The sequence below is a fragment of the Cucurbita moschata genome, unplaced genomic scaffold (genome assembly GCF_002738365.1).
Source record: "Cucurbita moschata cultivar Rifu unplaced genomic scaffold, Cmos_1.0 Cmo_Scf00007, whole genome shotgun sequence".
Classification (NCBI taxonomy): Eukaryota; Viridiplantae; Streptophyta; class Magnoliopsida; order Cucurbitales; family Cucurbitaceae; genus Cucurbita; species Cucurbita moschata.
The window spans coordinates 551546-579481 of record NW_019268523.1 but is presented as its reverse complement, the minus strand read 5'-3'; the positions used below and the strand labels follow the sequence as shown (position 1 = coordinate 579481).

General features: G+C 38.8%; 6 protein-coding genes and 2 non-coding genes across 10 annotated transcripts; 6 read left to right on the top strand and 2 right to left on the bottom strand.

Annotated features, from left to right (window-relative positions):
- LOC111445449 (GRF1-interacting factor 3-like) lies at nucleotides 1-2828 on the top strand. 2 transcript variants are annotated; one of them, XM_023083835.1, is made up of 5 exons: nucleotides 1-130; nucleotides 550-663; nucleotides 1373-1449; nucleotides 1899-1983; nucleotides 2070-2828. In XM_023083835.1, the coding sequence occupies exons 2-5, from the start codon at nucleotides 586-588 to the stop codon at nucleotides 2481-2483; spliced, it is 654 nt and encodes a 217-aa protein (XP_022939603.1). In that variant the 5' UTR covers nucleotides 1-130; nucleotides 550-585; the 3' UTR covers nucleotides 2484-2828. The 2 variants fall into 2 exon arrangements, with proteins under 2 accessions (XP_022939603.1, XP_022939605.1); XM_023083837.1 differs by having other exon boundaries at nucleotides 556-663; nucleotides 2070-2483.
- Nucleotides 2829-3754: 926 nt separating this feature from the next.
- Nucleotides 3755-9427, top strand: LOC111445500 (protein NEDD1-like). Its single transcript, XM_023083916.1, has 10 exons — nucleotides 3755-4234; nucleotides 4560-4672; nucleotides 4877-5137; nucleotides 5239-5343; nucleotides 5983-6048; nucleotides 6194-6415; nucleotides 6773-7321; nucleotides 7997-8626; nucleotides 8785-8961; nucleotides 9055-9427. The coding sequence occupies exons 1-10, from the start codon at nucleotides 4069-4071 to the stop codon at nucleotides 9166-9168; spliced, it is 2403 nt and encodes an 800-aa protein (XP_022939684.1). The 5' UTR covers nucleotides 3755-4068; the 3' UTR covers nucleotides 9169-9427.
- Nucleotides 9428-10005: 578 nt separating this feature from the next.
- On the top strand, nucleotides 10006-10079 carry TRNAV-CAC. The gene has a single exon. It is a non-coding gene; the product is annotated as a tRNA-Val (tRNA).
- A 78-nt stretch (nucleotides 10080-10157) lies between these two features.
- Nucleotides 10158-10231, top strand: TRNAV-CAC. Its single transcript has one exon. It is a non-coding gene; the product is annotated as a tRNA-Val (tRNA).
- A 117-nt stretch (nucleotides 10232-10348) lies between these two features.
- On the top strand, nucleotides 10349-14208 carry LOC111445328 (protein YIPF1 homolog). The gene is made up of 6 exons (XM_023083630.1): nucleotides 10349-10701; nucleotides 11641-11680; nucleotides 11825-11908; nucleotides 12586-12748; nucleotides 12973-13246; nucleotides 13587-14208. The coding sequence occupies exons 1-6, from the start codon at nucleotides 10648-10650 to the stop codon at nucleotides 13776-13778; spliced, it is 807 nt and encodes a 268-aa protein (XP_022939398.1). The 5' UTR covers nucleotides 10349-10647; the 3' UTR covers nucleotides 13779-14208.
- A 778-nt stretch (nucleotides 14209-14986) lies between these two features.
- LOC111445327 (delta-1-pyrroline-5-carboxylate synthase-like) lies at nucleotides 14987-21311 on the top strand. The gene is made up of 20 exons (XM_023083629.1): nucleotides 14987-15108; nucleotides 15532-15603; nucleotides 15759-15862; nucleotides 16005-16107; nucleotides 16381-16542; nucleotides 16734-17011; nucleotides 17385-17535; nucleotides 17601-17765; nucleotides 17916-17993; nucleotides 18163-18252; nucleotides 18358-18444; nucleotides 18519-18605; nucleotides 19070-19166; nucleotides 19278-19381; nucleotides 19512-19587; nucleotides 19885-20035; nucleotides 20187-20255; nucleotides 20419-20485; nucleotides 20568-20638; nucleotides 20760-21311. The coding sequence occupies exons 1-20, from the start codon at nucleotides 15049-15051 to the stop codon at nucleotides 20851-20853; spliced, it is 2166 nt and encodes a 721-aa protein (XP_022939397.1). The 5' UTR covers nucleotides 14987-15048; the 3' UTR covers nucleotides 20854-21311.
- Nucleotides 21312-21610: 299 nt separating this feature from the next.
- On the bottom strand, nucleotides 21611-25249 carry LOC111445369 (mannose-1-phosphate guanylyltransferase 1-like). Of its 2 annotated transcripts, XM_023083707.1 has the most exons (6): nucleotides 24977-25249; nucleotides 23345-23478; nucleotides 22981-23043; nucleotides 22661-22900; nucleotides 21895-22568; nucleotides 21611-21785 (listed from the first exon to the last, which is right to left on the bottom strand). In XM_023083707.1, the coding sequence occupies exons 2-5, from the start codon at nucleotides 23453-23455 to the stop codon at nucleotides 21897-21899; spliced, it is 1086 nt and encodes a 361-aa protein (XP_022939475.1). In that variant the 5' UTR covers nucleotides 23456-23478; nucleotides 24977-25249; the 3' UTR covers nucleotides 21611-21785; nucleotides 21895-21896. The 2 variants fall into 2 exon arrangements, with proteins under 2 accessions (XP_022939475.1, XP_022939476.1); XM_023083708.1 differs by lacking the exon at nucleotides 24977-25249 and adding an exon at nucleotides 23681-23814 and having other exon boundaries at nucleotides 21611-22568.
- A 318-nt stretch (nucleotides 25250-25567) lies between these two features.
- On the bottom strand, nucleotides 25568-27936 carry LOC111445316 (wall-associated receptor kinase-like 20). The gene is made up of 3 exons (XM_023083615.1): nucleotides 27140-27936; nucleotides 26999-27052; nucleotides 25568-26868 (listed from the first exon to the last, which is right to left on the bottom strand). The coding sequence occupies exons 1-3, from the start codon at nucleotides 27909-27911 to the stop codon at nucleotides 25817-25819; spliced, it is 1878 nt and encodes a 625-aa protein (XP_022939383.1). The 5' UTR covers nucleotides 27912-27936; the 3' UTR covers nucleotides 25568-25816.

Here is a 27936-nt window from a genome sequence, read left to right as displayed (position 1 = left end):
TACTCTCTCGACTAGGAACGATCAGAGTTGTCTTTCTTCATTTTTTTTTTTTTTGTCGGAAACAGTGGTTCAGCCTCTAACCCGCGCCGTTGGTGAGATCGCGCCGCCGCTGCTCATTCAGATCCTCAAGGTTTTATTGTTTTGTTTTTATTTTGTTTTGTTGGGTTATGTTGGTCTGTTCTCTTTACTCACGGGGAAGGAAATGAATAACTTTTTTTTTTCTTTTGTTGATTTCTTCTTTCGACTAGTGTTCACCTAGTCTAAATGAAAACATATAACTAAGAGGAAAAACAAGATTGAATCAATAAATAAAAAAGGAACAAAACATATCATTCTTGTCACAAAATAGAAAACTAATGAGTTTTGAGTTTGAGTTTGATTGAATTATCTATGCTTATGAACTAACATAGGGGCAGAATTAGAAACATGTTTCGATTTATTCAGGGGTTTCAAACAGGGGGTTAAACCTCGGAAACCTCTATTAACGTGATACGTTCTTTTTCTTCTTGCTTTTGAATCTCTTCTGACTTGGGAATTCTCTTTTCCAAGAGGTAGGGCTAAGGTTTATATTTAGGAAAGCCAAAGATGCAGCAACCACCGCAAATGATGCCCATGATGCCTTCATTCCCCCCCACCAATATCACCACCGAACAGATTCAAAAGGTCGCATTTCCTCTTCCTTCTTTACTTCCTACTCAAACGCCCATTTTTGTGCATATGGTATTGTAGTGATTGCTCGATGGTGTGTTTGATTTTATGGAACTTTGTTTATGGCCCTGGTTGTGATAGTGAAAGACAAATGCTTTTGTTCTTGATAAGTTAATAGCTTCAACTTGATTGGCTCCTTTAATGACTAGAGGTTTGCGGATGGAAAGAACTAATAACGCAGGCTTCGTAATGTAATGGAGATCATTATTTATTTATTTATTTTAAACTCTTTTCAATGACTTCCTGAATCATATGTAGGAAACGTACGTTGGTTCTCTCGTTATTCTTTTTTACTACTTGAAATGTTCTATGATGAATTGATTTGTTTAATTAAGAATTAGAAATGACAAGTAAAATTCTGTTGGAAACATGGTTCCGGCCTGGGGATTATGTTTAGTTGTAGTGCTGGACTGCTAGTTACAAATTTGATATTGAGCTGGGAGATCCTGTGCTTTGTGATCAAGAGCTTTTCTTGACATTTGCTTTCCTCTGTTGTATAAAGTTCGAACTCTGTTTTCTTTCTTGGATCTCTGGATACTTGAAGTCATGGTGTTTATCGAAATGAACTAATATGAATTTAGATTTAATTTAGTGTTACATAATTGATTCTTGTTAAGACGTTTGAGATAAAGTTATCAATAATAATAGTTTCTACCACGTGCAGTATCTTGATGAAAACAAAAAGTTGATATTGGCCATACTGGACAACCAAAATCTGGGGAAACTAGCTGAATGTGCTCAGTAAGTTACCTATCTCCGAACATTGTTGTGTGTGGCGTTGATTCATGAAATGATTCATCGCAAATTTGGTGCATTGATTTTATGTAATTGCCTGTGGTTCATCGCAAAGTAAGGTTGATGTATCTTGGAGCTTAGAAGCTGGAGGTGTCTATGGGTGCAGGTTTTCTTTTTATATGCGCCTGTAAATCTTGCTACTAAGTCTGCGTTTTATAGTTAGGGATCCAGATCTAATATGCATTTCTGATCTTAAAATCAGGTAGGCACTTCATAATTGATACAAGGTAGTATTTCTATGCAGTTGTGTGTTTTTATGGACTGTTCATGTGTTTCGCCTCCTAAAACTATTTGTCATATGTAGCTTTCAATTTTCCCAATAGGATGCATGTTACTTGAGCTTTATTCCATCCCTTATAGTGTTGTACTCGACTTAATGCGATTCATTTGATTAGGTACCAAGCTCAACTTCAGAAGAATTTGATGTATTTAGCTGCAATTGCTGATGCCCAGCCACAGGCACCCGCTATGCCTCCACAGGTTGGTTATTAACTAGGCCTCTGTGTTCTGCTAATTTCATGACGTGTTATAGTCTTTTTTCTACTTACCTATGTTATAATGGTCAGATGGCCCCACATCCTGCCATGCAGCAAGGGGGTTATTATATGCAGCACCCTCAGGCAGCTATGATGGCACAGCAATCAGGACTTTTCCCTCCAAAAGTCCCATTGCAGTTTGGCAACCCCCATCAGTTACAAGATCAGCAGCAGCAACTACACCAACAACACCAGCAAGCAATGCAAGGGCAAATGGGACTAAGACCTATTGGTGGAGCTAACAATGGCATGCATCACCCACATCATACTGAGGGTACCCTTGGAGGTGCTAGTGCTGGGGGCCCTGCTCGAAGTTCAGGGCAAACCGATGGTCGTGGAGGTGGCAAGCAGGACTCCGCTGATGTGGGAGGTACAGGTGCTGATGCTCAGGGGAACTCAGCTGGTGGTCGGGGCGGTGGTGGTGATGGGGAGGAAGCTAAGTAATGCAGCCTTGTGACTGCTTCCACATCCACGTGTGGCTGTTTATAGTAGGTGCTTCGTACGATAGAACTTCCATGCTTTGGTGATATTAGTAGATGGAGTAAAGAACCCAAAGTTGTTGATTGTTTTAGTTTAAGCAGAATATGTAGGTACGTTGTGTATGTGTTGTAAGAGTCTTGATATGCATTTACATTCCATGCTTGGCAGTAGAAGGGAGACGAGGTAGTGGTAGACTGGTCTGGACCAGTACTTTCACTTTTATCTCATTTTGTAAACAACTTGCGAAAGATCAGTAGGATTAGTTATAATATAATTCTACTGAAGCTTTTCAAGCAGTCGGTTCTGAAAGTTTTCCTACAATGTTGCATCTGTATCATGAAAACTGTTTACACAAACCCCACCAAAAGCCCCTAACTTAGCAGTCTGCACCTGCTCTAACCCCAAGCTTTTCTCTTCATTTCATAAATGCTTACAGGTTGCAGATCCAGCTATGGCAGAGAACCTTTCATGATAGAAAAAATGGAAGGTTAATGATATCAATTTCATAAATGCGAATGCCTTTGACCAAGCCTGCTAAACAGTTCAACATCAATGCCTCTGCCTCGTTAGCATAGGGGGAAGTAGAACAGACTTCAAATTGCATAATAAATGTTCAAAGGCACGCCTCATGAACTAATTCGATTCATACAACATGACACTCAAAGCCTCCCTGCGACCACAACACCCAATGTCGAAACCCAAGTCTGAATTGATGTGATGTGAGATTTCATAATTCACTCTCTTGGAGATCTATCGTCCTCGTTGGCACACCACTTGATATTAGACTCTGATACTATTTGTAACACCTTGGGTCTCTGGCTCTAATACCATTTATCGATATTGGACTTTGATACTATTTGTAACACCTTAAGTCCCTGGCTCTAATACCATTTATCGATATTAGACTCTGATACTATTTGTAACACCGTAAGTCCGTGGCTCTGATACCATTTATAATAGTTAAAATCTACTACCGAGAGATATTATCCACTTTGGTTCGTTAAATATAATCGCCAGCCTCACAAATTTAAAACGTGCATGTTACGAAGAGGTTTCTAGACCTTGATAAGATTTTTTTTTTTCGTTTCCTTCTTTAATCGACGTGTGGCCTCATGTATATGTGTAATTAATAAGACATCAATTACATGTCAAGGAGGAAAAAAATAAAATAAAATAAAATAAAAGAAGTTTTGTATTAGAATGGCGCCATTTAATAGTCGACCATTTAAATTTGCATCCCTCTCTCTCTCTCTTCCCGGCGTCTCCTGGTAGGGTTTCTCCTTCGCGAGAAGGGCAAAAAGAGGGGAAAACAATAATAAAAAAGGAATGGGAAAAAGGGTTTCAGTCCAGTGAAAAAGATAAACAACCATGTGAGAATCCTCTTCCATTTCGCTTTTCCGTTCTTCTTCATATTCTCTATCCCCTTCCCTCCCGAGAATAGTAATTTTCGACTTCTTCTATATTCTTGGTAATTTTTTTTTTGGGTAATCGAGGGGTTGGTGGCTCCTCTGCATTCTGTTCCAAAAGCTTCGTTTTGCAGAGACGAGTCATGAATTCGGGGGATCCATCAATGGCATTACTGGCTGCAAGTGCTGGAGATACTGTTAAACTTTTTGATGTCTCTGTTCATTCCAACGATCTGGGCGATCCGTGCACTTTGAGCTACACTCCTTCGCCGGGTTATCAAGTCAATTCAGTGAAGTGGAATCATACCAGTGAGTCGCTTAGATTCTTCCTCTCCCACTCGAATCACCCCGTATTGGATTTTTGTCTTTAGAGTTTCTTGGTGCGAGGACTTGGTCTAATTTCCAACATTTCCTGTATCCCAATCACTTTTCTTGAGTTATGCAGTTGCGTTTTTATAGAAATGGAAGTTTTGTTTTTTGTTTTCGTATGAATTGAAGTTTTTAGGACCTAAGTGAGTTGTGGACCGTTGCTTTTGTTAGCATTTTAGATTTTGATTTTTATATATTTTAATATTTTAGCATCGAGATGGAGGTTCTGTTTGCTCTCGATTCAACTGGGTTTTAATTTTTGTAGATTTGGTTGTGGCCAGTGCCGGCGACGATAAAAAGATCTCCTTGTGGCGTAAGAATGGTCAGAGCATGGGGACCATTCCAATTGCTGGTAATGATAGTGGAGATAACATAGAGGTCAGTTGCTTGTTCAATTCAGTAATACCTTATTTCGCTTCCTTTCTTTTTTATTTGGATATTTGGAGCTCAAGGAAAACGGTTTAATAATTTGTTTCTGAACTTAACACCCGTTAATGCTGTACAAATTTGTTTTATTTTCCAATGATGTATGGCGAGTGATGTTTAATTGTTTACTTTCTGCATGGATAAACTTTTCTACAGGAATCTATATTTTCTATAAGTTTCAGCAGCAAGGTATCCAGGTACATGTGTACTGGAGGAAGTGGTCATATTGTTAGAATATGGGATTTGCAGAGAAAACGATGTATAAAATGGTTGAGAGGACACACCAATACTATAACAGGTGCTATGTACAATTGCAAAGATGAGCACCTTGCTTCAATCAGTCTTAGTGGGGATCTTATACTTCACAATCTTGCATCTGGTGCAAGGGCTACTGAACTTAAAGACCCTAATGAACAGGTTGTCGAAGTTTATTGCATCCTGGTTAATATTTAAGATTTATAGAGTTTGATGATCTGATTTTCCAATTAATTGTTTTTTCTGATGGCTCTTAAGACCAGGTATTGAGGGTGCTTGACTATTCTCGTATTAGCAGACACCTTTTGGTGACTGCAGGTGATGATGGAACTGTACATCTATGGGATACAACTGGACGCAACCCTAAGGTTTGGCTCGACTATCTTGTTGTAGCAATAGCATGGCTTGTTACTTACCCTTAAAGTGTAAAAAAATTGATTTGGAGGACATTTCATGTTTTAAGACATTTGAACTGCCTTAGTTTCCGCTGTAAGCCTTCAATAGTGATGGATATTTTCCATTTGATTTTTGGGTTCTATTGCTATCAGTTGGGAATTTTTTCCTGGAGATCTTTAAATCTACGTGTTCAACTCCTGAATAGATCAGGGGGACAAAAATGAAATTTCCATTGCCTTGATTTTTTTTGTTTTTTTTTTTGGGTGTGGCAAGACTATTTGTCATTTAAATTACCAGATTGTCGCCGACGTTTGTTAATGGATAACTACTCAGAATTTTGAAATCTTCCATTCAGTACTTGGAAGTATGAATGACCTTTTAAAACCATCTACTTGCCTTCTGGTACTAAATAGAAATTGTGTTTAAATGTTCCAACCATAATCCATGGCCTTAATTTAATGTGGCCCGCCTCACTTTATTTCACTATTTTTCGGTGTTGACATGTTATGATATGGACTTAATATTTCATTCTGTTCTTTATGTTTCACAGTAGCCTTTATTTCATAAGTTATGTTGGAATAATGGAGTTGCATATTTCTGCTTTTGTTTAGGTTTCTTGGCAGAAACAACATTCTGCACCAACTGCTGGTATTGGCTTCTCACCATCTAATGATAAGGTCTCATTCGTATTCATGATTGATCAGTGATACCTTGCTCAAGTATATTTTAGGATTTTATTGATAAGTGGAAGCAAAAAACTTCTTAGGGTTAGAGGTTTGTCCATACGAGTAAAATCATTCAAATTATTTCTTTTTATTACAGACTCTTGCTAGTGTTGGAATGGATAAGAAGTTGTACACTTACGACTCAGGATCAAGGAGACCATCTTCTTTCATTGCTTATGAGGCACCCTTCTCATCAATGGCTTTCAGGGATGATGGTTTGATACTTGCTGCTGGAACAAGCAATGGACGTGTGGTTTTCTATGATGTCCGTGGGAAACCAGAGCCTTACATTGTTCTTCGTGCTTTTAGTAGTTCAGAGGTATTCCTTCAGTGTTTTACAGAATTCTTGTCTGCTCCCAAAGTTGGTGCCTCTCTGCTGGATTTTTCTCTACTCTTATGCTACATTGCGGGCTGTAGGTTCATGAATCTTAAATTTTGTTCATCAATTTCATTTTTTTTTTTTTTTTCCCATCATTGGACTTTTTTTTCTTTCTTTCTTTTTATCTGTGCAACACGTATGATGTTAGGCGAAATTGGAAATAGCCGTTGAAATGATTTTCGTTTGTTCGTTAGCTAATTAAGTTCAAACCACTCTAGCCCAATCTCATTATCACTATTATTTGTAAGCAGTATTGATTGCATGCTAGGTTTACTAATTATTTGCAGTACAATCCAGGCAGTTACAAGTTTATCATGGCAGAGGTTAAAACCTGTAATTGTAAATGAAGGCAACTGCACTGCTGAGGTTGCTCTTTTGGGAGGTGCCATTGAAGACTCAATTCTCATGCCTGACCCACTTCCTTCTGTGACTACATCAACCATTCCTATGTCTACTACAATATCCAGTTCTTGGAATCCTGGCCGTTCAGGTCCAACCTTTGAAGCTTCACTGGCCGAAACTTCCAGCACATTCACAACGGCAGAGGAAACACCACATCGTAGCCATTTGTGGCCATTGGGAAGCTTAGCCAGATTACATGCTCCTCGCTCCAGTTACAACTTCAAGGATGATATGGAGGTTTTTTCTCCTCTTGTGGATGTTCAGCCAATCACACCGTCACTAGATAAGCTGTGGGATGATCAAAATGGACTGAAGAAGGACCATCCATTTGACAAGAAACCTCTATCTATGTTGTTTCCTTCATCAAATAGGAGGTTCTCTTCTATTGAGGATGGGGCAGGTGATCATCCAATATTTCATTGGAAATCTTCATCATCCAAACAGGTGTTGCTATTCTCTTAGCTGCATGTTGTTTTTCATATCTAAGAAAAGAAAGATCTTTCTATGCAAGATGCACTTGTGCTGTGCCATAATAAATGCCCATTGTGCTTGGTCATACTCAGAATCCTAGATCACCTTTCAGCAATCTCTGTTGCTTTATAGCTCGGAGATATGGAGGCTAGACATTCATAGTGCTGATTGTTAAGATACAACCTTAGGTTCTGGTATCATATTTACTCACGAAGTGGTAGAAATTATGTTATATAGATTTCTTGATCACACATTCATCTCTATGGTGGTAGACCAAATGCTCAAGACAAAATTAACAGAAGAGCTACATGTTATAATAGATTTAAACCAATTGATAATTGTTTCCTAAGAAGCAAGGATACTTTAGTTCGGGTAATGTGCCCTTGATCAACATGTATTAGCCACTCCAACCCTTTTTAACACGATAACACCATTTAATGTTGTGTTAAAAACTAGTTGTATAATGTGAATATGATGATACTTGTTAGCCGCATATTGAGAAGTACGTGTTTATTCTTTACATATGAGGTTAATGATTTCAGGCTCTTTTGATTGAACAAATAAATTCTGGCGAGAGATTTCCTTTGGGGTCAGTTGCACAGCATGAGAAATGGTGATTTTAACCACTAATACTTGATTTTTTGGTAGGATGATTCTCGGTCTTCTTCAGGACAGTTGGGCTCTTCTCCTACTTCTACCCTAAATTCTAAGAGTGAAGACTCATCTATTACTCCTCCAGAAGCTTGGGGTGGTGAGAAACTTTCTGATAAATTTGCCCAACTGAGGCAGCCAATGACTTTGCCGTCACGTTTTGGGATGTTGGCTTCAAGCTCAAGCTCAAGTAGTCAGACATCAAGTTCATTGATTTCTGGATTACAAGATCCGTCCTCATCAGTTAGCCAAAGCAGCATCACTTCCTTGACTAATTTGAATTTCAGCTACCCAAATTTGCGCACAAAGGATGCAACCTCGCAGGAGGTTTCACTGTCAATTCCTGAACACTTATCTACTACTGCTGCATCTTTGTCTCTTGGTACCAGAGGAACCGTTGGACTGAGCAACCCAGATTCACCTTGGAACACAACTATGACCCTGCCTCGTAGATTTTCTACATATGCAGAGAGGTTAAGCACTACTTCATCTTTCAGTGACGGCCTTCCAGTGGGCTCACCGAAAACAAAGAAAATGGGTTCAGAGACTAGGGAAGAGGTTTTGAATAACTTATCTAAATTTGATACATTATCTGTCGCGGAGTCGGGAATTCTTCCAGCAATGAACGTATGAATACTCTTCCGAATTAAATGTTTTTATATGTTGTGTTTGACTTGGACTTCTTATTCTATGCACTAGTTCCAGTGCTTTTTAATCATTCTTGCATGAAGTGTTGTCTACTTGAAATGGAAAATGTTGGTCCCTGATGTTACTATTTGTGGCAGGGAGGATCGTTGCAACCACAAAAGGCATTGCAGCCAGATGGTCAACAAGGAAATTCGTTTACACTTCAGCTTTTTCAACGGACTTTGGAAGAAACTCTCGACTCCTTTCAGAGATCCATACATGACGACATGAGGAACCTTCATATAGAGATTCTGAGACAATTTCATATGCAGGAGGTACTTTATTCATGTACCACCATACCAGACACAGGGTTTTCCTTTTGATAGTGTTTTGTCTCATGTATTTCATATCCTGAAATCTTTGCACAGATAGAAATGTCAAGTGTGACGAGTTCCATTTTGGAAAATCAAGCTGAGCTGATAAAAGAGGTGAAGTCTCTAAGGAAAGAAAACCAGCAGCTTCGAGATTTGCTTGGATCCTAGGAGTTTTACATGTTTACAGTTGGGATTTGTCTTTGTTTCAGCGTGCATTTGGCCATTTTGTTGCTCTCCGCGCAGGTGAATGTTTTTTTTTTCTTTTTGTTGCTTTTTTTGAACGTGTACAGAAATATGATTTTCAGCTGAGCCAAAGGAATGTTGTATCTCTTAGCCTTATATAATCACTAAGTGTATTCATTTAGCAGAGATAATAGATGCATTTCTGTGAGGTTTTTGGGTGCAGTTCCAAGTTTCCTTTTTAGCATCCCCGTCCAGTCCAGTCCACTGAAATATGAAATATGTCATCTTAACTGCTGAGTTGTAGGCTTCTTTTGATATCATCTTGTTGAAGAAGTTCACAGTTTTACTGACAATATTTGGAGTTCCACCCTTGTTCGCAAGGATTTTTGGTTTGATTTCTGAATAACATCAGAATTTCATTTCGAAGTGGACCATGGATGTGGACTTGGTTAGTGTATGGAGTAGATTTGAACCTCCGTCTTGAAGAGAAAAAATGCATGCCAATTGCTAAGCTAAGATCATAATCTCAGATTTCTCATAGCTAACTCATAAATCATTTTCTCTAAAGATGGCTCGCCCAAAGGGAGGATGAAAACAGATCTTCAGCACTTAATATAAACGGTATATAAGCTTTTGACATTTATTACTTTATTGGTTTGTAAATGAGAAGGGAGAAACTCAGAGGAAGTGAGTAACAAAAATACTTTTCCAATGGAAAAGAGCACATGCTATTTTCATTATTATCTAAAATAAAAATACAATATAAACATCAAGCAATAGTTATTCTTTAAAATTAACATTTCCATATGACATCATCAACGTGTCTGGATGGTGTAGTTGGTTATCACGCTAGTCTCACACACTAGAGGTCCCCGGTTCGAACCCGGGCTCAGACATATCACCTCCCTAATTTTATTTTAGAACGCACAATTCATTTAAGGTATCTTAATTAGCCTGGTGAATTTGAACGACTTGTCTGGGTGGTGTAGTTGGTTATCACATTAGTCTCACACACTAAAGGTCCCCGGTTCGAACCCGGGCTCAGACAATTTTCACCCGCCTCAACCTTTTTTGTATTGCAGTTTCATTTTCCCAAAGAGGGTCATTATAACGCCGGGCCCATTTCCAGCCCATTTGTTCCAGAACGTGTGTAAAGGGTTCTCAAACGTGCACCCGATCGGCGGCAAAAGATGGCACGTGGTTTATGCACGATCCACTGTGCAAAGTCCATCTTCAACGTCGCACAGGTGCCGTCACTGTCCTCTGTGACCGTGTCTCCGTGAGTTGTCCTTCCAAGCGAAGAAACGACCAACATTAGGGCTCAAAGCCAGAGGATTCCATCTTAGTCAATCTCCCGTCGATTCGTACCTTCAATGAATTTCTGAGGCCACCTAACAGTTTCACTTTTCCTCTTCCTTTCGGTATTTTGCCGTTTTCTTCTTTTGGTGCTTGATTGCTTTCTCCATGGACGAGACTTGCATAAATCTCCCCACTAGCCATTTGCTTGGCTCAGTCCCTGTACGCACTTTCCAGGCGCCTTTGCTTGCTTCTTTTATTTTATCTACATCTCAAGTTGACCTTTGATTGATGCTATTTGTATTAGGAAGTATTGAATGTCTGGGTCATTCTTCGCGATGATTGATCTGCTTCGCAATGTGATCGGTTGCGATTTTTTCATTACATTTTTTTTGTTTACTTGCATTTTAATATAATGAATAAGCTGGAAAGTGCTTGGTTTGGTTGCTTCCCGCGTGTATGTTATGCTGCTTTCAGAATTCATCGCAAGTAAAAGGAAAATGGAAGACTATTCGTTTGGGGCCACCGAGGTTTTTCTTTGCTTATTAGTATGGAGTCTTATCAGGAAATTATTGTTAACTTTGATATTTTCCGCCGTTGGTAGCACCTAAATAATGAACATTCATGAATAGTTATTGAATATGAGCGCAGTATCTATTTTATTTAGTAGGGAAATATGTTTGCTACTTCCTGTTGCGTCTTCTGAATGATGCCTCTTGCAATATATCTGGCAGTTGGCGTGTTTGTTTGTAGTGGCTATGTTCAACCGCCATCTAGTTTTTCTGGGCTGGATTTTTGAAGAGCTTGAATAAATATAGAACTGGCTAGATTTTGTTCCTCCTGGATTTAGAAGGTTAAAAATGCGTTTTGGTGAGAAGGGAGATTCAATGTTACCCCTATTTTATGCTTTATAATCAATGATAGCACTCCTCTTATACCAAGTAATGCAAGTTTTAGCTGCGGTTCCTAATATGCTTCTGTTTTTTTGTATGTTGGATTATTTGTAATTATTTTTTGGTTGCACCTTGAATCTATGTGTGTTTAAATGTTATCATGTTCTGTTTGGAGTTTGAAATTTATGACTTTCTTTATCTCTGTCTTCGTTTTCAAAGCTCCTTTGTCTACATATTTTTATGTATCCTTTTTTTGGTGGATCAATAGGCTGTAATCAATGAAGAGAAAGACGGCACAGACCATAAAAGTAAGAACAGATTCCAGTACCTTCTTCTTAGTAATCTTATTTCACTTTCTGTTTCATTAATAAGTCGCATTCAAAAAATTGATCTATTTCACTGTTTAATTTCACATAATTATCTCTGAGGAATAACTTCTTAATTATATGCAGCACCAGAAGCAAGTATGCAGACATTCCCTCCAACTAATGGAAGGGACAGAGGGAGAGGTTATCAAACTCTTGAAAGTCCAAATGGTAATGCTTGTCATGTACTCCCAATTGGCTATACGATAGTGTTATGATAGGAGTGCAATTAGTGAAAATAATGATTAGAGATCATTCGTTCTGATTTTCCATTGCTTCTCTCAACTAGGGTTTTTATATTTATTTCTATAGATCTTCTAACTATTTAATGTGACATTTTTTCCAACGTACATGTGGTTCTTTGTTTGATCTAATTAATTTATTTCCCCTTCTAGCTAGTTTTGGACATACTGAAAGCAAAACATTAACTTATATGGGATTGAGATGTGTTTTTCGTTGTTTCAACTTATTAATCATTGCCTTTGTGTCTGAGATTTTCCTTTCTTGTTATCTTTTGATTATCGAGTGAAAATGTTGTATATCATGACTACTAGATGTTTTGACATTTATTTATTACTGCAGTACAAGGCTCTTGGACCTAATCCAAAGGTTTTTGTAAAATGCTTGGATATTGAAGGTGGAAGCCACCTTTTAGTTTCAAACCCCCCTTAGACACAGAAAAGATAGCAGGTTTTTGGATATTAGAAAGAAAACCTGTTCCAAAAAAAATAAACTGCGACGTGATAAGGCTCCTGAAGATCCAATCTATATCAAACATGCATTTTTATACGGGGTTGATTCTTTTCTTTTGGTGAACCATACAATTGACAACATTTATTTATGTGCAGATCCTCAGCCGCAACCATCAAGTAACTGGAAGGGAATGTTTAGTGTATCATCTTACACTCAATATTTCAATGTGGATACAGACACTGTCATGAGTAGATTGATTAGTTCCTTGTATCCCATTGGTGGAGATTTTTCTAGCAAGATCGATGCAAACCCTGATCTGTAAGTTTTTTTTTTTTTTTCCTCTCTTAACCTTAATAATTTCTCTGTTTCTCTGATGACTATGGGATTATCTGTGAGATTTTGAACGCCTACCTTTTGGTGTCTTTTTTCTTTTTCAAATTTATGCGCCTCTATCTGTTCATTCAAGAATCTATATGGATATCTTGTTTTTGAAACTAAATGGATTATCAAACTCCTTTTTATTGAATTTTGCTATGACTTAGATATGGGCTTGTGTGGGTCACCACTACATTGGTCTTTGTCCTTGCGGCATTTGGAAACTGCGCGACCTTCCTCATGCAAAAACAAAGTGATCACGGAGCTGCATGGAGCTTTGATGTCAGCTATGTGAATGTGGCGGCAGGGTCTGTTTATGGTTATGCGATTGTGGTTCCCACGGCATTTTACTTTTCGCTTCAGTACTTGGGGTCAAATTCTAACCTCATAAGATTTTGGTGCTTGTGGGGATACTCTCTGTTCATTTTTATTCTGGCATCTGTAAGCTTCTGGAATCTTCACTGCAGTTCTGTTCCCTTTTATCCATTCAACATAATTTCATACATGACTCTGCAGAATTTGAATTTTTTTTATATATTTTTATTTTGGTACTTAAGTTTCTTTTTTACTTCATTTATTTTCATATATTTTGAATTTCTGGTTCATAGCTTAGTAGATATTGTAAGGAGCATGCAAGAAGAAAGCAATGACTACTAAAGAATACTGTTGCCTTAGACTAGACGTTTGCATTTTCAGAGGACTTGCATGAGTTTTATTAGTGCAACGATCCATTTTATGGGCAATATAACTGCATGGTTCTTACATCTCTTTTCTTTTCCAGTTTCTGTTGCTCATCCCGGTTGAATTTCTGCGATGGTTCATCATACTCCTTTCTGGTGCTGCCTCAGCAAGTTTTGTTACTTTGAACTTGAGGTCCTATATCGATGGAAACGATCTTTCGGTTCTGATAGTTGCTGCATTTTTCTTGCAAATGGCCTTGGCAATCTTCATCAAAGTGTGGTTCTTTCCTTGAGCAGACTCTCTCAGTTTGTTGCTGTCATCAGACCATCTATCTTTGCTTTGTTTCTGAGTGCTGACCTCTTAACTAAGGAACGATTCCCTCTTGATTGGTGTTGGTAGTTCTTTGCCTCTTAACTTGTGTGATGAATCACAGAAGCGGTCAACAGAAAACGACGTCGACGGTCATAGTTTTTGTGATTGGAAGTGATTGTTTTATCATAACAACAATCTCTAACATGCTCACGGTATTGTTTGCAGAGTGCGCAGATGGGCTTCCCTCTTTATGAATATTGTTTGAGGAGAGCGGAATCTGTTTGTCTTTCTTTGATTATAAATTTTCATCTTAGTATTCCACTCAAACACAGACGTCATTGTAAATAGACGTGGGAGAATGTACTTGTGATCACTGATGTAATGTGATTGATTGAATTTAAATACAAGTAGCAAAAATATGCCTCTATCTCAAGACTGGTTTTACGCCAATCCATCAACAGTCATTTACTGACGGCAGATATCAAACCGTTGGGGCAAGATTTCCATAGATGAGCGCAGGCAGCTGCGTGGGAGCTGTGGATTGGGCAGATTTCTGTTAACCAGCACCTGACAAAAACAGGTTAAAAAAATCACTAGAAAATGTTTTAAAAATAAAATATCTTGAGATGGATCTAAAAGATTATGCTCCACTCCATGAGCTAATTAATTCTTTATTCTTGACCTTTATGAGCCAGAGGCAGAGGCAGAGCCCAAGCAGCAGCAGCCTGGATCTGGGGGCTTAACCCTTCGGCTTTGGGACCAGCCATTGAATCTTACGTCTTCTAATTTAACACTCCTTTTCTCTTTATTTATTAATTTTAGTTTTGGATTGCGACTCTCCAGCCATGTTCAGAGCCTTGTTGTCGCCGTTTTGAAGTTCAATGAGGAGTCGCCAAATGTCCGCCAGTCTTCAGTGAAAGTTGTAATTTTTTTCGTCTTCTCAAAAACTGTGCGTAAAAAAATTGGATGGTGACAAGTCTTTGGGAGGCCCTACGCAATCCTGATTCTGTGACGAAGAAACATGCAGCCAATAAAGAACAATATGAGTGTGGAATTGCATTGGTCACTGGAAAACGGTTCGAATATAATCCGAGAATCGAGTAAAAACCCCGGTTCCGATTCCGCACTTCCGCCTACCATTTCCATTCTATATATATATAACTGCTCCCGCTCAGATATATTGGTATTTCCAACGAAACCCTGCCGAGTTGTTTTGTGTCTCGGTCGAGTTGACTCATTACTCTGTTCTTATGGACTCCATGGATCGCTCTCGAGCTTTCCTTCGGGATGTTAAGCGCCTTGTTGTCAAGGTATCTCTAAGTTAAACCTTCAGTTTTTTATCTTCCTTTATCCACATTTTAATATTTCCAGGTGTTCTTCTTTTCTATTGGTTTAATTTAGCGCGTGGCAGTTCTGTTTGTATTTGGAACTGGAATTTTTATGGATGGACGTTTTCATTGTTCTTCTTAGAATTTGTAGTTCCAGGTTTCAATTGGATGGAGAAAGCCGACGCCTTAGTTTTTAATTCTGATGTCTTTTGTATCATACATTATTATTCGATTTGGATGGATGGATGGATTACTAAATGTTTACGACTGAATGCCCATTTCTGTGCATTTTTGCCGATTCGATTCGCTTTCTGTAGAATTTCTCAATTCTTCCTACCGGAAGAGAAACCGTTGATAATTTAATTGACTTACCCGCCATTGGATGTCGTGTTTTTGCCATTGAAGGTTGGGACGGCGGTGGTAACGCGAAGTGATGGAAGATTAGCCTTAGGCAGACTAGGAGCATTGTGCGAGCAGGTATTTACCAGGCATTCATAAATCAAGTCTTCTACAAGTTTATAGTGGTTGGAGACTTTTGTTTTTTCCTTTCCTTATCAGCTTCTGGTTGGAGTCGCTTAGTTTTTTTTTTTTTTTTTTTTTTTTCAATATTGAGATTTCGATCTGAAATGCAGATCAAGGAATTGAACTCACAAGAATTTGAGGTTATTTTGGTTTCATCTGGTGCTGTTGGTATTGGTCGTCAAAGGCTTCGATATAGGCAGCTTGTTAATAGCAGGTAATTTTTTGCCAGATGCGTTGCAACTAATTGATTAGGGGGACAGTGAAATTTTACGGAGTCCTGAAATCAATGAAAGTTTTGATCACTTTTGCTTGGGAAAAAAAAAGGATATTCTATGATTGTACTATGAATAATGTAGTTTTGCTGACCTTCAAAAACCACAAGTTGATCTTGATGGTAAGGCGTGCGCAGCTGTTGGTCAAAACAGTCTTATGGCTCTCTATGACACATTATTTAGTCAGGTGACCGCTCTTAATTTATTTTTTATTTTTAATTTTTAACACAAGAATTGCTTCTAGCTCATTAACTTATTTGTTTACCTCTGGCAGATTGCTATTGGGTTGCTACTGTGTTATCTCAGTTGCAATCCTTTCTTTTTTTCTTCTTTTTTCACCCCTTACCGGTCATTATTTCCTAGACCCTTATATGACATGTGCTTTCGTTATTACTTGACAATTTTAAGGCTTGTCAATAAATGCACTCGTTTGACTTAATTCTTTTTAATGTTTTTGCAGCTGGATGTTACATCTGCTCAGCTTCTGGTTACGGATAATGATTTTAGGGATAAAGGTTTTAGAAGTCAACTTAGTGATACAGTGAAATCATTACTTTCTCTTAAGGTTATTCCTATCTTCAATGAGAATGATGCAGTCAGCACCAGGAAAGCTCCGTATGAGGTTTGATTCTTGCTCTTTAGCCATTCTTTTGATCTGCTTTGGGAATGGTAGTTTTGATAGTAGTTTCTTTGTGATTGTGAAAAGTAATTGAAAGCCTCTTTATTAATTCAAACAAAATGGATTTATTTATTTTCTTTCCGATATCTTTTTCACTTTTTTTTTTTTTTTTTTTTTTTGACAACTCTTCTCAGGATTCTTCTGGTATATTCTGGGACAATGACAGTTTGGCAGCACTTTTAGCTTTGGAGCTAAAAGCTGATCTCCTTGTTTTGTTAAGCGATGTAGACGGTCTATATAGTGGGCCTCCAAGTGACCCTCAGTCAAAGTTAATCCACACATATGTTAAGGAACGCCATCAAGGTGAAATTACCTTTGGGGACAAGTCTAGAGTGGGAAGAGGTGGTATGACTGCTAAAGTTAAAGCTGCTACTGGTGCTGCATATGCTGGCATTCCTGTTATTATCACTAGGTATGCTTCATTTATGAGTGCCTCAGGAATCTCCCTCCCTTTTCTCTGTGTCTAATATAATCATTCCACAAATATTGTGCACTATACTATCCAATTAGAGGGGGAACTGCTAGATTTAACCCATCCCATGTTTTCCATTTCATACTTGCAAGATAGTGGCAGGTTATCTCAGAGTGCGGTCGACAAAAATAAAAAATGTTATTTCATATGCCCTTGTAAAAAGGGATGAAATGCTTCCTAGTTTACAAAATCGTGTTTCTTTGAAACCGAATGTAGCCTGGGATGAATAGGTTTTCCATTCAGATTTCTTTTTCTTTTTTTTAATATGAATATTGATTCAATTTGAAACGGTTTTTTCCATAATCATTTGAAGCGGATACGCTCCTGCAAATATCCTCAAGGTCCTCAAAGGTGATCGCATCGGTACCCTCTTCCATCAAGATGCTCATTTGTGGGAGCCCCAAAAGGATGTTGGTGCTCGTGATATGGCTGTTGCAGCAAGAGAAAGTTCAAGAAGGCTGCAGGTAATTGCCCATTGCTTTGTATGCCAAGTTAGCATGATTTTTTATACGTAGTTTATATTCCTTAGGCAATCTCTTCTCAAGAGAGAAGAAAAATTTTGCTGGATATAGCTGATGCCCTTGAAGCCAATGAAAAACTGATCAGTGCTGAAAATGAAGCTGATGTTGCTGAAGCTCAACAGACTGGATATGAAAAAGCCCTAGTATCACGACTGGCACTGAAACCTGGAAAGGCAAGACATCATTGCATGATTTTCTTTAAGAACAATTTCCATAGCACTGATTACACATCTACTCAATTATTTACATTAGATACTGCCTTGTGAAGTCTCAAAGCCTGTCTTTTCTTGGTGAATAGTGATACTAATTGTATATGTGAACAGATATCCAGTCTTGCCAACTCCATCCGTACACTTGCAAACATGGAAGATCCAATTGGTCATGTTTTGAAGAAGACTGAGGTAACAAATTATGGACTTTTGTGTAATTGTGATTCAAAGTAGTGGAAAATATTCTTTTGACTCTAGTTAGATGGTTGATAAGTAGTACCGTTTCAATAATTCAGAATGCCTGAATTTTTTGCTGGCATTCAATTTTTCCCCAACTTGAGATGGTGGTTGTTGCATTCAGGTTTCAGATGGACTTTTTCTTGAAAAAACATCGTCTCCGTTGGGTGTTCTATTGATTGTGTTTGAGTCTCGTCCAGATGCTCTGGTACAGGTTAGTATAAATTCCTTGTGGAGAATCTTAGAGTTGTCTCCATTGAGTGTTCACAATGCTGAATTTTTCCTTTAAAATGAACCCTTGGGTTTGTGATTTATATAGATAGCATCATTAGCAATTCGGAGCGGAAATGGCCTTCTCTTAAAAGGGGGAAAGGAAGCAAGGCGATCAAATGCAATATTGCACAAGGTATCATATTTCCTTCATGATCAAATTAAAATGGCATTGGCACATCAGTTCACTTTTCTTTTTGCTATGTATAGGTTATCACGGAAGCCATTCCAGATAGTGTTGGCGGGACCATAATCGGACTTGTAACTTCAAGGGAGGAAATACCCGATCTACTAAAGGTGCATTTGGTTGAATACCCTTCTTGAATTGTTCGTTTTCGTGACCTTGAGTTATACTCGTGGTCATAGGGTAAATAGAGGGTAAAAGACTTTTGAGGACGTACCTGATATGTCATATCTTACAAGTTTTTCCTAGTTTAGTCCTGATAATTTTCTTTCTATTTCATAATTTCGTTTGTTTTTCCATTGTCTTATCATTTATTATTGTAAAGCATTGACTTTAAATTTTTTGTGGATCGTTATTGAAAAATTGTGAAAAATTAACAAGTCCATATGATGAGAAGAATTAAAAATAAATATACTAATTTTGTTAAGTAAAAATCCAGAAAGTGAAGATGAGGTAATTGAAAAAAAATTGTTGCTTCCCCATTGGAATGATAATAATATGTGATAATAGTATACTTCAGTTCAGTAGAAGGAAGCAATATACTTCAGTTAAAGTGATTAATTGTCGATAATGGCAGTTGGATGACGTTATTGATTTGGTGATCCCAAGAGGTAGCAACAAACTGGTTTCTCAAATTAAGAATTCCACCAAAATTCCTGTTCTTGGTCACGCTGGTAATGTGGATTGGATCGACCATTCTAATACAATATATTTCTTTTACGTTCTTTTTTATTTTCATGAAACAAGACATGGTCGTAAAAACATGTGCTCTTTTCATGCCACAGATGGAATCTGCCATGTTTATGTTGACAAGTCTGCTGATTTGGAAATGGCAAAGAGAATTGTACTGGATGCAAAAATAGATTATCCAGCAGCCTGTAATGCAATGGTATATCATTCATCAATTAACTTTACTTTAGTTCATCTCCACTTAATGGGGTGATTATCTTGTACCTACGTTTTTTTCTTCTTATTCCTGATTTGGATTCTGTTTTGATTCTCTTATTTCTTTAATGCAGGAAACACTTCTTGTTCACCAGGACTTGGTCCACACGGGTGGGCTGAATGAGCTTGTTGTAAATCTCCGCATTGAAGGTCAGACTTGCCTCCTTCATCAGAATGCATGTATTAGACTTGCCTCCTTGCGCAATTTCTGCAGTGCAGACTTTTTTATGCGTTTGGTCGCTAAATCCATCATAGTGGTGGTGTTAAATTTATTAGTGCACAATCCTAACCAACACTTCTTTATCCTTTAAAGAACAAGAGGAAAACGAGTATTAGTGATGAAAATAGATGGCATAAGTTCAACATCTACAGATCAATTTTACCTTCGATACTCTAGGAATACTTGACATCTATAAATTAAAAAAGTAGTTAATTGTCTCTTTCCAGGTGTTATTTTGAATGGTGGACCAAGGTCGAGCTCCCTGTTGAATATTCCTGAGGCAGGGACGTTTCATCATGAATACAATTCATTGGCATGTACTCTTGAAATTGTGGACGATGTCTTTGCTGCTATTTATCATATACATCAACATGGAAGGTATGCTAATATTTTTCTTGATGAAAGAGCATTTCAAATTGCTAATTATCTTTGTTCATATATGTTTCAAGGCGTGCATGCATTTTGTGTCTATTGATCAATACTTCTGTTGCTCATAAAAAATGTTTTTTTTTCTCCTGTAAACTGGCAGTGGACACACTGATTGTATTGTTACGGAAGATCATGAAGTTGCTGAAGTTTTCTTACGTCAAGTTGACAGGTAAGTGTTTCTGTTAACCTTATTTAGCATTCTTCCAGCTTCATCCATGCATTTATGACCTTTTCGTTTTATTAGAACTCGTGCGTGAGAGACAGATTGTATTGAATAATGGTGCCTTCACCTGGATAGCCTATTTATGCTGTTTGCTATGTTCTAATGGCAGTGCTGCTGTCTTCCATAACGCGAGCACAAGATTTAGTGATGGGGCTCGATTTGGTCTAGGTGCTGAGGTGCGAAATGCTCCTATAATTGTCAGATAGCAATACGATTAAGTTTGTTGCTTTCTTTTTACACATCCATTGTTTGTAACAGGTTGGAATTAGCACAAGTCGGATCCATGCCCGGGGTCCAGTAGGAGTTGAAGGACTGTTAACGACCAGATGGTATGAACAAATCATAATCTTCTGAGTAATTCAATATTGTCCACATACAATACTTCCATTTCCGCACATGACATGTCAATATCTAGGCAAGTTAATATCAGCATTGTACTTAAATTTGCAGGATTCTCAGGGGAAGTGGGCAAACCGTGGATGGAGATAAAGGGGTTGTTTACACCCACAGGGACGTGAAGATTGAGTCTCAACTCGTGAATTGATTTCAGCCCAACAATTTGCGCTGGCTATTTATGTATAAAAATAAGTGTTAGTAGCTTCTCTCTTCGAGTTTCAGTAGCTTCTCTCTTCGATTTCAGCCCAACAATTATTAGAGTTCCAGAAGCGGCTAGTTTTTTTTCTATAATATTGGCCATTTCTGTTTAGTAGCTTAGGAGGACCCTTCTTCCAGGACTGGAAATCCAGAGTTTAGTTGTAGCGTATAGGTCTTATATGTTGATGAAGTAATGACCATTTGAACAGATCAGGTGCATTACTCTCGGAATTGTTTTGTTGTTTACTGTTTGACGATTGAAGTGTTGACTTGCCATCTGAAAATAACAGAAACCACCATGTAGGCTTGTCAGTGTTTAAGCAGCAGGAGCAGGAGCAGGGGATTTGTAGTATGAAAAATGATTGACTACTATCGTTATGGTCCTTATACTAGTATTGTTTTGTGTCATTCTTCTCATTATATCTTCGAATTATTCCCTTATTATTGGCATTTAGTTAATTTTTACCACACTTGAAAAGAAAAAATCATTTGGTAATGAACCATTTGAGTTCCTGGTTTAGAGTCATTTACTCACATTAATCAATAATATTGAGATTTTTTTGAAGAGAGTATACACAATACAGATAATGAAGTTCAGGAATTTCTGACCAACTTAACTACAATAAACCTCCACCCAAACGGGGAAGTTTAGAATGTAGAACAAGTCTTAAATTCCAAAATTATCAAGGAGTGATGAATGACGATTATCAAGAAGCTGAAGCAAATAATCTTACTTCGGAAAAAGAAACAGAAAATTTAATGATGAATTATTCCCATATATACACAAAAATATTACTCTGTAGAACCATGACAAGAAACGCCCTTGGTAAAGGAGATGAACCTTCGCTCACAGAACTTGAAGAAGCCGACAGTGACATTATGCTTCAAGAAATGCCCATGAAGAGGAAGTAAAAGAACTGATAAAACTCACTCACGACAACTTTACGTTACAGCTCTCAAAAAGGAATTCCACTAAGTTGCAAGTACACACCTTTACATGACTATTTCAGGCTTCAAAATGCTGGATTTGATTTCTTTGTGCGGCAGCACTACCCCACCATTACTGTAAACTTCATCGCCCACATGAACGTCTTCTCCTAGTATTGTCATATTCTCTACACGCGCCCATTGTCCGACGGTAGAATGCCAGCCTATGATACTGCTTGATATGCAAGCGTGCTTCTTGATTCGCGTGCCACGCATTACAGTACATCGAGATAGCCGAACTCCTGACTCAACAACACAACCAGGACCAATGGCAACATCCGGACCAATCAGACATCCTTCGCCAATCTTTGCAGTCGCATCCACAAGAACATTCCCTACAATATGAGACCCAACGGCTAACATTGATGGAGAGTTCTTCCTCAAGGAGCTTAGATAGAGTCGTAGTCCTGTAATATAATCTTTTGGCTGTCCAATGTCCATCCAAAACCCTGGCAGTACCATTGCATAAAGCTTTTGCTCCGCAGCAATTTTAGGGAACACTTCTTTCTCAATTGATGTTGGCCTCAGTTCAATTCGGTCCAGAACAGAGGGGTTTAACAGGTAAACTCCCGCATTAATTTTGTTGCCGACAAATAGTTTTGGTTTCTCCACAAATTTCTCAACTTTCCCAGTAGATTCTTCCATGACAACCACACCATATTTGGAAGGCTCATCCACCTAGAAGAAGAAAATATATCAACTACTGACTTGATAGAATCTTAACGAAGTGCCTATGAAGTTAAAAGTATATCTGAACTCAAGTGTTTTACCTTGGTTACCATGATTGATGCCTCTCCCCCATGACTCTTGTGGAATTCAATCATTTCTTTAAGTGGATACTCACTGATAACGTCACTATTGAGGACAAAAAACGGCTCGCCTGAATCATCTACCAGTTTGTTCCTTGCAAGGGCCAGAGGGCCAGCTGTTCCAAGTGGCTCTGTCTCCTGAGAGCATGTGATCTTGATCCCAAGCTTTTTCTCAAATTCTTTCAAGAAATTCAACATTATCTGCAGAAATAAAGATTTATTGTATCTATCACTGCAAACCTCAAGTAAAGTAGGTGAATAAAAAAGAGTTATTTCCATACTTCTGGCTGATAATTGATTGCCAGAACTACTTCTTCCACTCCAATAGCCTTGAGAGCTTCTATCTGGACAGTGAGGGAGAAAAAGGCTTTTCAGAACAGCAGCATGATTAAACGAAATCATCTCCTTAAAAGCAGTTTAATTTGCGACATTCTCTAATTTATACTCGATTCGAGTTTGCCAGAAAATGAATATATCTTAGATATTCTCTAATTTCTGTTACAACCAGAATTAGAAAATCGCTAATTTCATGTCAATATTTCTTTCAAATAAACGGTACAAAAATAACCATAATATTAGCAGGATGTACTAGGAGCATCTTGAAAAATGGGGTCTGGAGGAAGATAAAAGGGGGTGGGGGAATACCTGGTGCAGGATCATGGGTTTATTAGCAAAGTCAACAAGTGGCTTGGGGACACTGAGGGTCAATGGCCTCAAACGTGTTCCAAATCCTCCAACAAGAATAAGTGCCTTCATTGTGATGTGGTAAATTCTGCTTTCTGTGGACAATGACAAAGAAAATAGCTTTGACACTCGTTTAAGAAGACGAGATCCAATGAGAAGAACGAAGAAAAAAAAAGTTATTATACTTTGTACGCATGCATGTGCATATATCTATGCAAAGAAAGATGTATTTATATCTTTGAACCCATGCATGGCTTGTACATGTATATATATCCTAGCAAAGAAAAATGGACTCACATGACACTCAGCAGTCAGTACCATCCACAGAGGGACCTAGAGAGAAGCAGATAAGAGACTCCTCACTTGACCAACAAAGTTTGAAAGGAACCTCAAAATATAAAAAGCAGCCGGCAGATTAAACATTGATCCATGCGATTACCACAATAATTACAAAATATTTAGCTGTCAACGAGAACTCAAGAACCTTGTAGCATAATAAATACTGCTCCAAACATTTGAACGTCTCCACATCTGGAAGTTTTGTTTTTTACATCATTGAAAATTTAAATAGTCCAGTTCCTAAACATCAAAAACCATCTCACAAAAGGCTAGAGTTCTTTTGGAAACTATTTTCAAAAAAAAATTCAGAATAAAAATTTAGTAAAAAAAAGAAGGCGTTCTTCCCTTTACGAAATAACAAATTGGTAAATTTAAGCGTACACGATAACATTGAAATTCACGATTAGTTTTAAAACCAAGAACCTGAAAATTCACTTTGAAAACTGTATTAGAATCAATCTCTGAGAATTTCCTTCTCCACCAAAAGGATTGAAATACAGCAATCAGAATTCAGATCGAAGGGTAGTTGAAAGGAAAATGCCTAAACAAAAGATTTTGGCATGCTGCACAGTATGATTTCATTTTATTACCTAGATTGTCCAATAAAATTATTTTAGTGTAATTGACCCATATTTTTTTGGAAACCAAAGCAAAAACTTTACATCAAATTATTGTGTTTGTTTCCTTAGGTGGCTTGTAAGGATGAATTTAACAGGCGAATCATAAAAGATATAAGGTTAGTCCTGAAATTCTAAAATAAAGCATTTAAATCATTAGCCGAACACAAACGAAAAGAGAATGTCGAGTGAAGTATAGATCTGTATACCAGAAAATTATCGTAACCTTATCAAAATGATTCATTGTTCTGTCTCATATAAATTCTTATCTATAAGTAATATGAATAATCAAAAAGGTAAACTTAGGAGAATAGCCGCAATCTTATCAGATCTGCCATCACACAGAGCCAAACAACTTAATTATCAAAGCACTCTTCGAATCAATGAATAAGATCAAATTAACAAATTTCAAGCGCAAAGAAATCAAATCAGATAGTCGAACACGGAATATGGAGTACGGAGTCAATATTTCAGATTCGAAACCAACAGCAACCACATTGTCAGATTAACCCTTCATACGACACCAAAGAACACTTTCAAAAGCTCCAAATTCCCTCCCGATCTCAAAAATCATAGAACACGCAATTAAACCACGGATCTAGCAGAAAAAACAAAGAAGAATGGAAGACAGAATTACCTTAGATCTCAGGAGATCAGAACCCGAGCTGAACCGGAAATGAAGTCGAGTTGCGACTAGTCAACCGACCGCGAGAGCGCTCTCAGTTTTTCCCGCGGAAGGACCCTCTCACGGTTGGTTCGTCGCCGTGTTATGATCCAAAAAGGATGCCTGCCGAGGGAAGAAAGGCTTATCGGGCAATTCAGTGAATGAAATGCCGACCGAATTTATTGGGCAACAGAAATCTGTATCTTCCTCCCTTACGGATAAAATCGTCGAAATATCGTCATTTCTACGATAATAATCCATGTTTCCGCGAAATATGAGATGCACAAAACTTCAAGCCTAAATTAATTAATAATAAATAAAAAAGTCCATAGAATTTTGTATCTAAAAATCGAAAATTTAATTATACCTTCAACTTTAAAAATAAAAAATATATGTATCGATAATTTTGTATACATATCATTAATATTTTAATTCAAAAATAAGCTAAACTTTCACTAATTTTATTAATACTCTTACAAAAGTTAAAATTTTCAAAAATATTAGTACAGAAATAAAATTATTAATATTACATTATTAACTCTAAAAAATTATGTAAGTACAAGAAAGAAAATTTGAGACATTTGTATCAGACGCGATTGACTCCGTACTTGCTGGTGGTTGAAGGGAGTGGTTTCAAAGATGGCCAGCTCGTCGGAAAATTATATGGACGAGGCCATAAAAGCTACAAACCGTTGCCCGCATCCGATTGGCTGTGAGGCTCGTAGAATCACAGTCGTGCGTTAAAAAAGAAAAAGGTGTTTATTGAGCGCATCCATTGCTTCATCCTCTGTTTCTGTTCTGTGTTTACTGATTTTAAGGCTTGGCAGTGGCGACGCTTATGATGTACTGAATCTCCTCCACCACCTCTTTCATGGAAGGCCGATTCTGCCTTCTCTCTTCCAAGCATCCCACTGCCAGAAACCCCAAAGCCTTCATCGTGTCAACCTCCATGTCCGTGGCTCCCTTCTTCAGCCTCGGATCGATGACATCCACCAATTTCTCTTCTTCCACCATCCGCTGCACGTATACCGCCAAATTCACGTCGTCAGGCTCCCGGTTGAAATCGATGGCCTTCTGCGATGTCAACAGCTCCAGCAGAACCACTCCGAAACTGTACACGTCGCTCTTGTCAGTCAACTGGTAGTTCCGGTAGTATTCCGGATCCAGATACCCCAGAGTACCCTGCGCGCAAGTTGAGATATGGCTTAAATCTGTTTCCGCCAATCGGGAGAGGCCGAAATCCGAAACTTTGGAGTTTAGCTTATTGTCTAGTAGGATGTTGCTGGATTTCACGTCTCGGTGGTAGATTGGTGGGACTGCTGAGAAATGAAGGTATGCTAGTCCCTCTGCTGTGCTCTGCGCGATCTGGAGCCGCTGCTCCCATGTTAATGCCCTTGTCTCTTTACTACCTTGCAAATGGTCCAGAAGAGTGCCGTTGGGGATATACTCGTACACCAGAATTGGCTGTTCTAATTCAACGCAGCACCCAAGCAGCCACACAAGGCTCCGGTGGTTAACTTGGCAGAGGATTCGGACCTCATTCAGGACTTGGTCGGTGCCTTTTGCGTTTCCGAGCTTGGCGCACTTCACGGCTACAGTGGTACCGTCCCCAAGAATGCCTTTGTAGACCTCACCATAGCCGCCGGCACCCAGAAGGCGATCGGCGGAGAAATTGTGGGTGGCCCTCTTGATCTCTTTTCCGGAGAAGATCTTTGCGTTCCTTCCGCCTCCGCCGTTGGAGTTCAGAATTGCTTCACGCTCCTTTGTTAAGCGATCTTGAGCTTCTTTCGCTCTTCTATGTCGTCTGTATACTAACATGGCTATTGTTGACAAGAGCACCGCCGCGCCGACGCCGGATACAATGGCTATGGACATAATGGATGAATAAATGTATTAATTTTTATTTTTTTAATAATTAATTAAGTATTTTGAAAATTTATACTTATTAGTTAAATTAATATTTAAGTAATCAAAAAATAGATAGATAGAAATTACCGGCTATTAGTGCAGTTCGGGACTTCTTACAACCGTCAGGATCATGACACGTGTCTGTAAAAACAAGCAAATCAACCACGATCCTCAATCAAGCTCTAATTTTTTAGTACGGTCAGAAGGGAAGAAAAGTCAAACACTCACTTTGAGAGCAGATTCCAGCAATAGGGTCCCACTGAAACCCTGAATTACAGAGACAACGTTTCAACCCGGTCCCACTTGGGTCAACACCACAAGCCGCGTTCCCATCACAATCAGCCTGCGTATTACAAACCGGCTCCATCGGCGAAAGCCACTGCAGCTCCAACCCGGGTTCAGGCCATTGCAACAGTCCCAAACTCGGGTTCAAGTTCACAAAGCTCGTGTACGCGCTGCACCCCGACTCCCTCACCCGAATCATGTACGAATTCGATGACCCACCCGCCCGAAACGTGCAGCACAGCGGCGCCGCCTCGCACGCCGCCGCCCCTCTCGAGCCGTTGATGTACGAATGGCACAAACTCGTCGACGAGCAGTTCAACGGCGAGCGCAGAAGCGAATCCGTGCAGTTGAAGTACAGGATCGTGTTCCCGCTCGTGACGTTGAAGGGTAAACTGTTGTTCAGTTGGATTCCTCCGTGAGCAATATCCTCTGTCACGCACGTTTCTCGGAGGAAGTTAGACGGCCGGATCACCAGCCGTTGGGCCGATGGGTTGATCGCGATGATCGGGTACGTATTGTTCAGCGTATCGAATTTCAGTGAGCCTGCGTCGCACCGGATCTTGTACGATTGATCCCCACATGTGGGGCTGGTACTCAGAGGATAGGGAACACCAGTACCTCCGCAGTCTGAGCATCGGGTGGCGGAGGTTGCGATTTCAGCGGCGGCGAGTAGCGCCGCCGCAAAGAGGAGTAGGCGTCTGGAAAAGGATGCCATTGATATGGAAGATGAAGTGGTGGAC

What these genes read in the sequence shown, in the direction of transcription:
- LOC111445500 (XM_023083916.1), top strand. Translation starts at nt 4,069, where the DNA reads ATGAATTCGGGGGATCCATCAATGGCATTACTGGCTGCAAGTGCTGGA. An exon ending in TTAAAGACCCTAATGAACAG is followed by an intron (nt 5,138 to 5,238) that starts GTTGTCGAAGTT and finishes TCTTAAGACCAG; the next exon opens with GTATTGAGGGTGCTTGACTA. An exon ending in GAATTCTTCCAGCAATGAAC is followed by an intron (nt 8,627 to 8,784) that starts GTATGAATACTC and finishes TATTTGTGGCAG; the next exon opens with GGAGGATCGTTGCAACCACA.
- LOC111445328 (XM_023083630.1), top strand. Translation starts at nt 10,648, where the DNA reads ATGGACGAGACTTGCATAAATCTCCCCACTAGCCATTTGCTTGGCTCA. An exon ending in ATTTGCTTGGCTCAGTCCCT is followed by an intron (nt 10,702 to 11,640) that starts GTACGCACTTTC and finishes GTGGATCAATAG; the next exon opens with GCTGTAATCAATGAAGAGAA. An exon ending in ATCGATGCAAACCCTGATCT is followed by an intron (nt 12,749 to 12,972) that starts GTAAGTTTTTTT and finishes GCTATGACTTAG; the next exon opens with ATATGGGCTTGTGTGGGTCA.
- LOC111445369 (XM_023083707.1), bottom strand. Translation starts at nt 23,455, where the DNA reads ATGAAGGCACTTATTCTTGTTGGAGGATTTGGAACACGTTTGAGGCCA. An exon ending in AACCCATGATCCTGCACCAG is followed by an intron (nt 23,044 to 23,344) that starts GTATTCCCCCAC and finishes CTCACTGTCCAG; the next exon opens with ATAGAAGCTCTCAAGGCTAT. An exon ending in CAATCAATTATCAGCCAGAA is followed by an intron (nt 22,901 to 22,980) that starts GTATGGAAATAA and finishes TTATTTCTGCAG; the next exon opens with ATAATGTTGAATTTCTTGAA.
- LOC111445327 (XM_023083629.1), top strand. Translation starts at nt 15,049, where the DNA reads ATGGACTCCATGGATCGCTCTCGAGCTTTCCTTCGGGATGTTAAGCGC. An exon ending in AGGCAGCTTGTTAATAGCAG is followed by an intron (nt 15,863 to 16,004) that starts GTAATTTTTTGC and finishes TGAATAATGTAG; the next exon opens with TTTTGCTGACCTTCAAAAAC. An exon ending in ATTCCTGTTATTATCACTAG is followed by an intron (nt 17,012 to 17,384) that starts GTATGCTTCATT and finishes AATCATTTGAAG; the next exon opens with CGGATACGCTCCTGCAAATA.
- LOC111445449 (XM_023083835.1), top strand. Translation starts at nt 586, where the DNA reads ATGCAGCAACCACCGCAAATGATGCCCATGATGCCTTCATTCCCCCCC. An exon ending in CCACCGAACAGATTCAAAAG is followed by an intron (nt 664 to 1,372) that starts GTCGCATTTCCT and finishes TACCACGTGCAG; the next exon opens with TATCTTGATGAAAACAAAAA. An exon ending in AAACTAGCTGAATGTGCTCA is followed by an intron (nt 1,450 to 1,898) that starts GTAAGTTACCTA and finishes TCATTTGATTAG; the next exon opens with GTACCAAGCTCAACTTCAGA.
- LOC111445316 (XM_023083615.1), bottom strand. Translation starts at nt 27,911, where the DNA reads ATGGCATCCTTTTCCAGACGCCTACTCCTCTTTGCGGCGGCGCTACTC. An exon ending in TGCTGGAATCTGCTCTCAAA is followed by an intron (nt 27,053 to 27,139) that starts GTGAGTGTTTGA and finishes TTGTTTTTACAG; the next exon opens with ACACGTGTCATGATCCTGAC. An exon ending in CCGAACTGCACTAATAGCCG is followed by an intron (nt 26,869 to 26,998) that starts GTAATTTCTATC and finishes TTATGTCCATAG; the next exon opens with CCATTGTATCCGGCGTCGGC.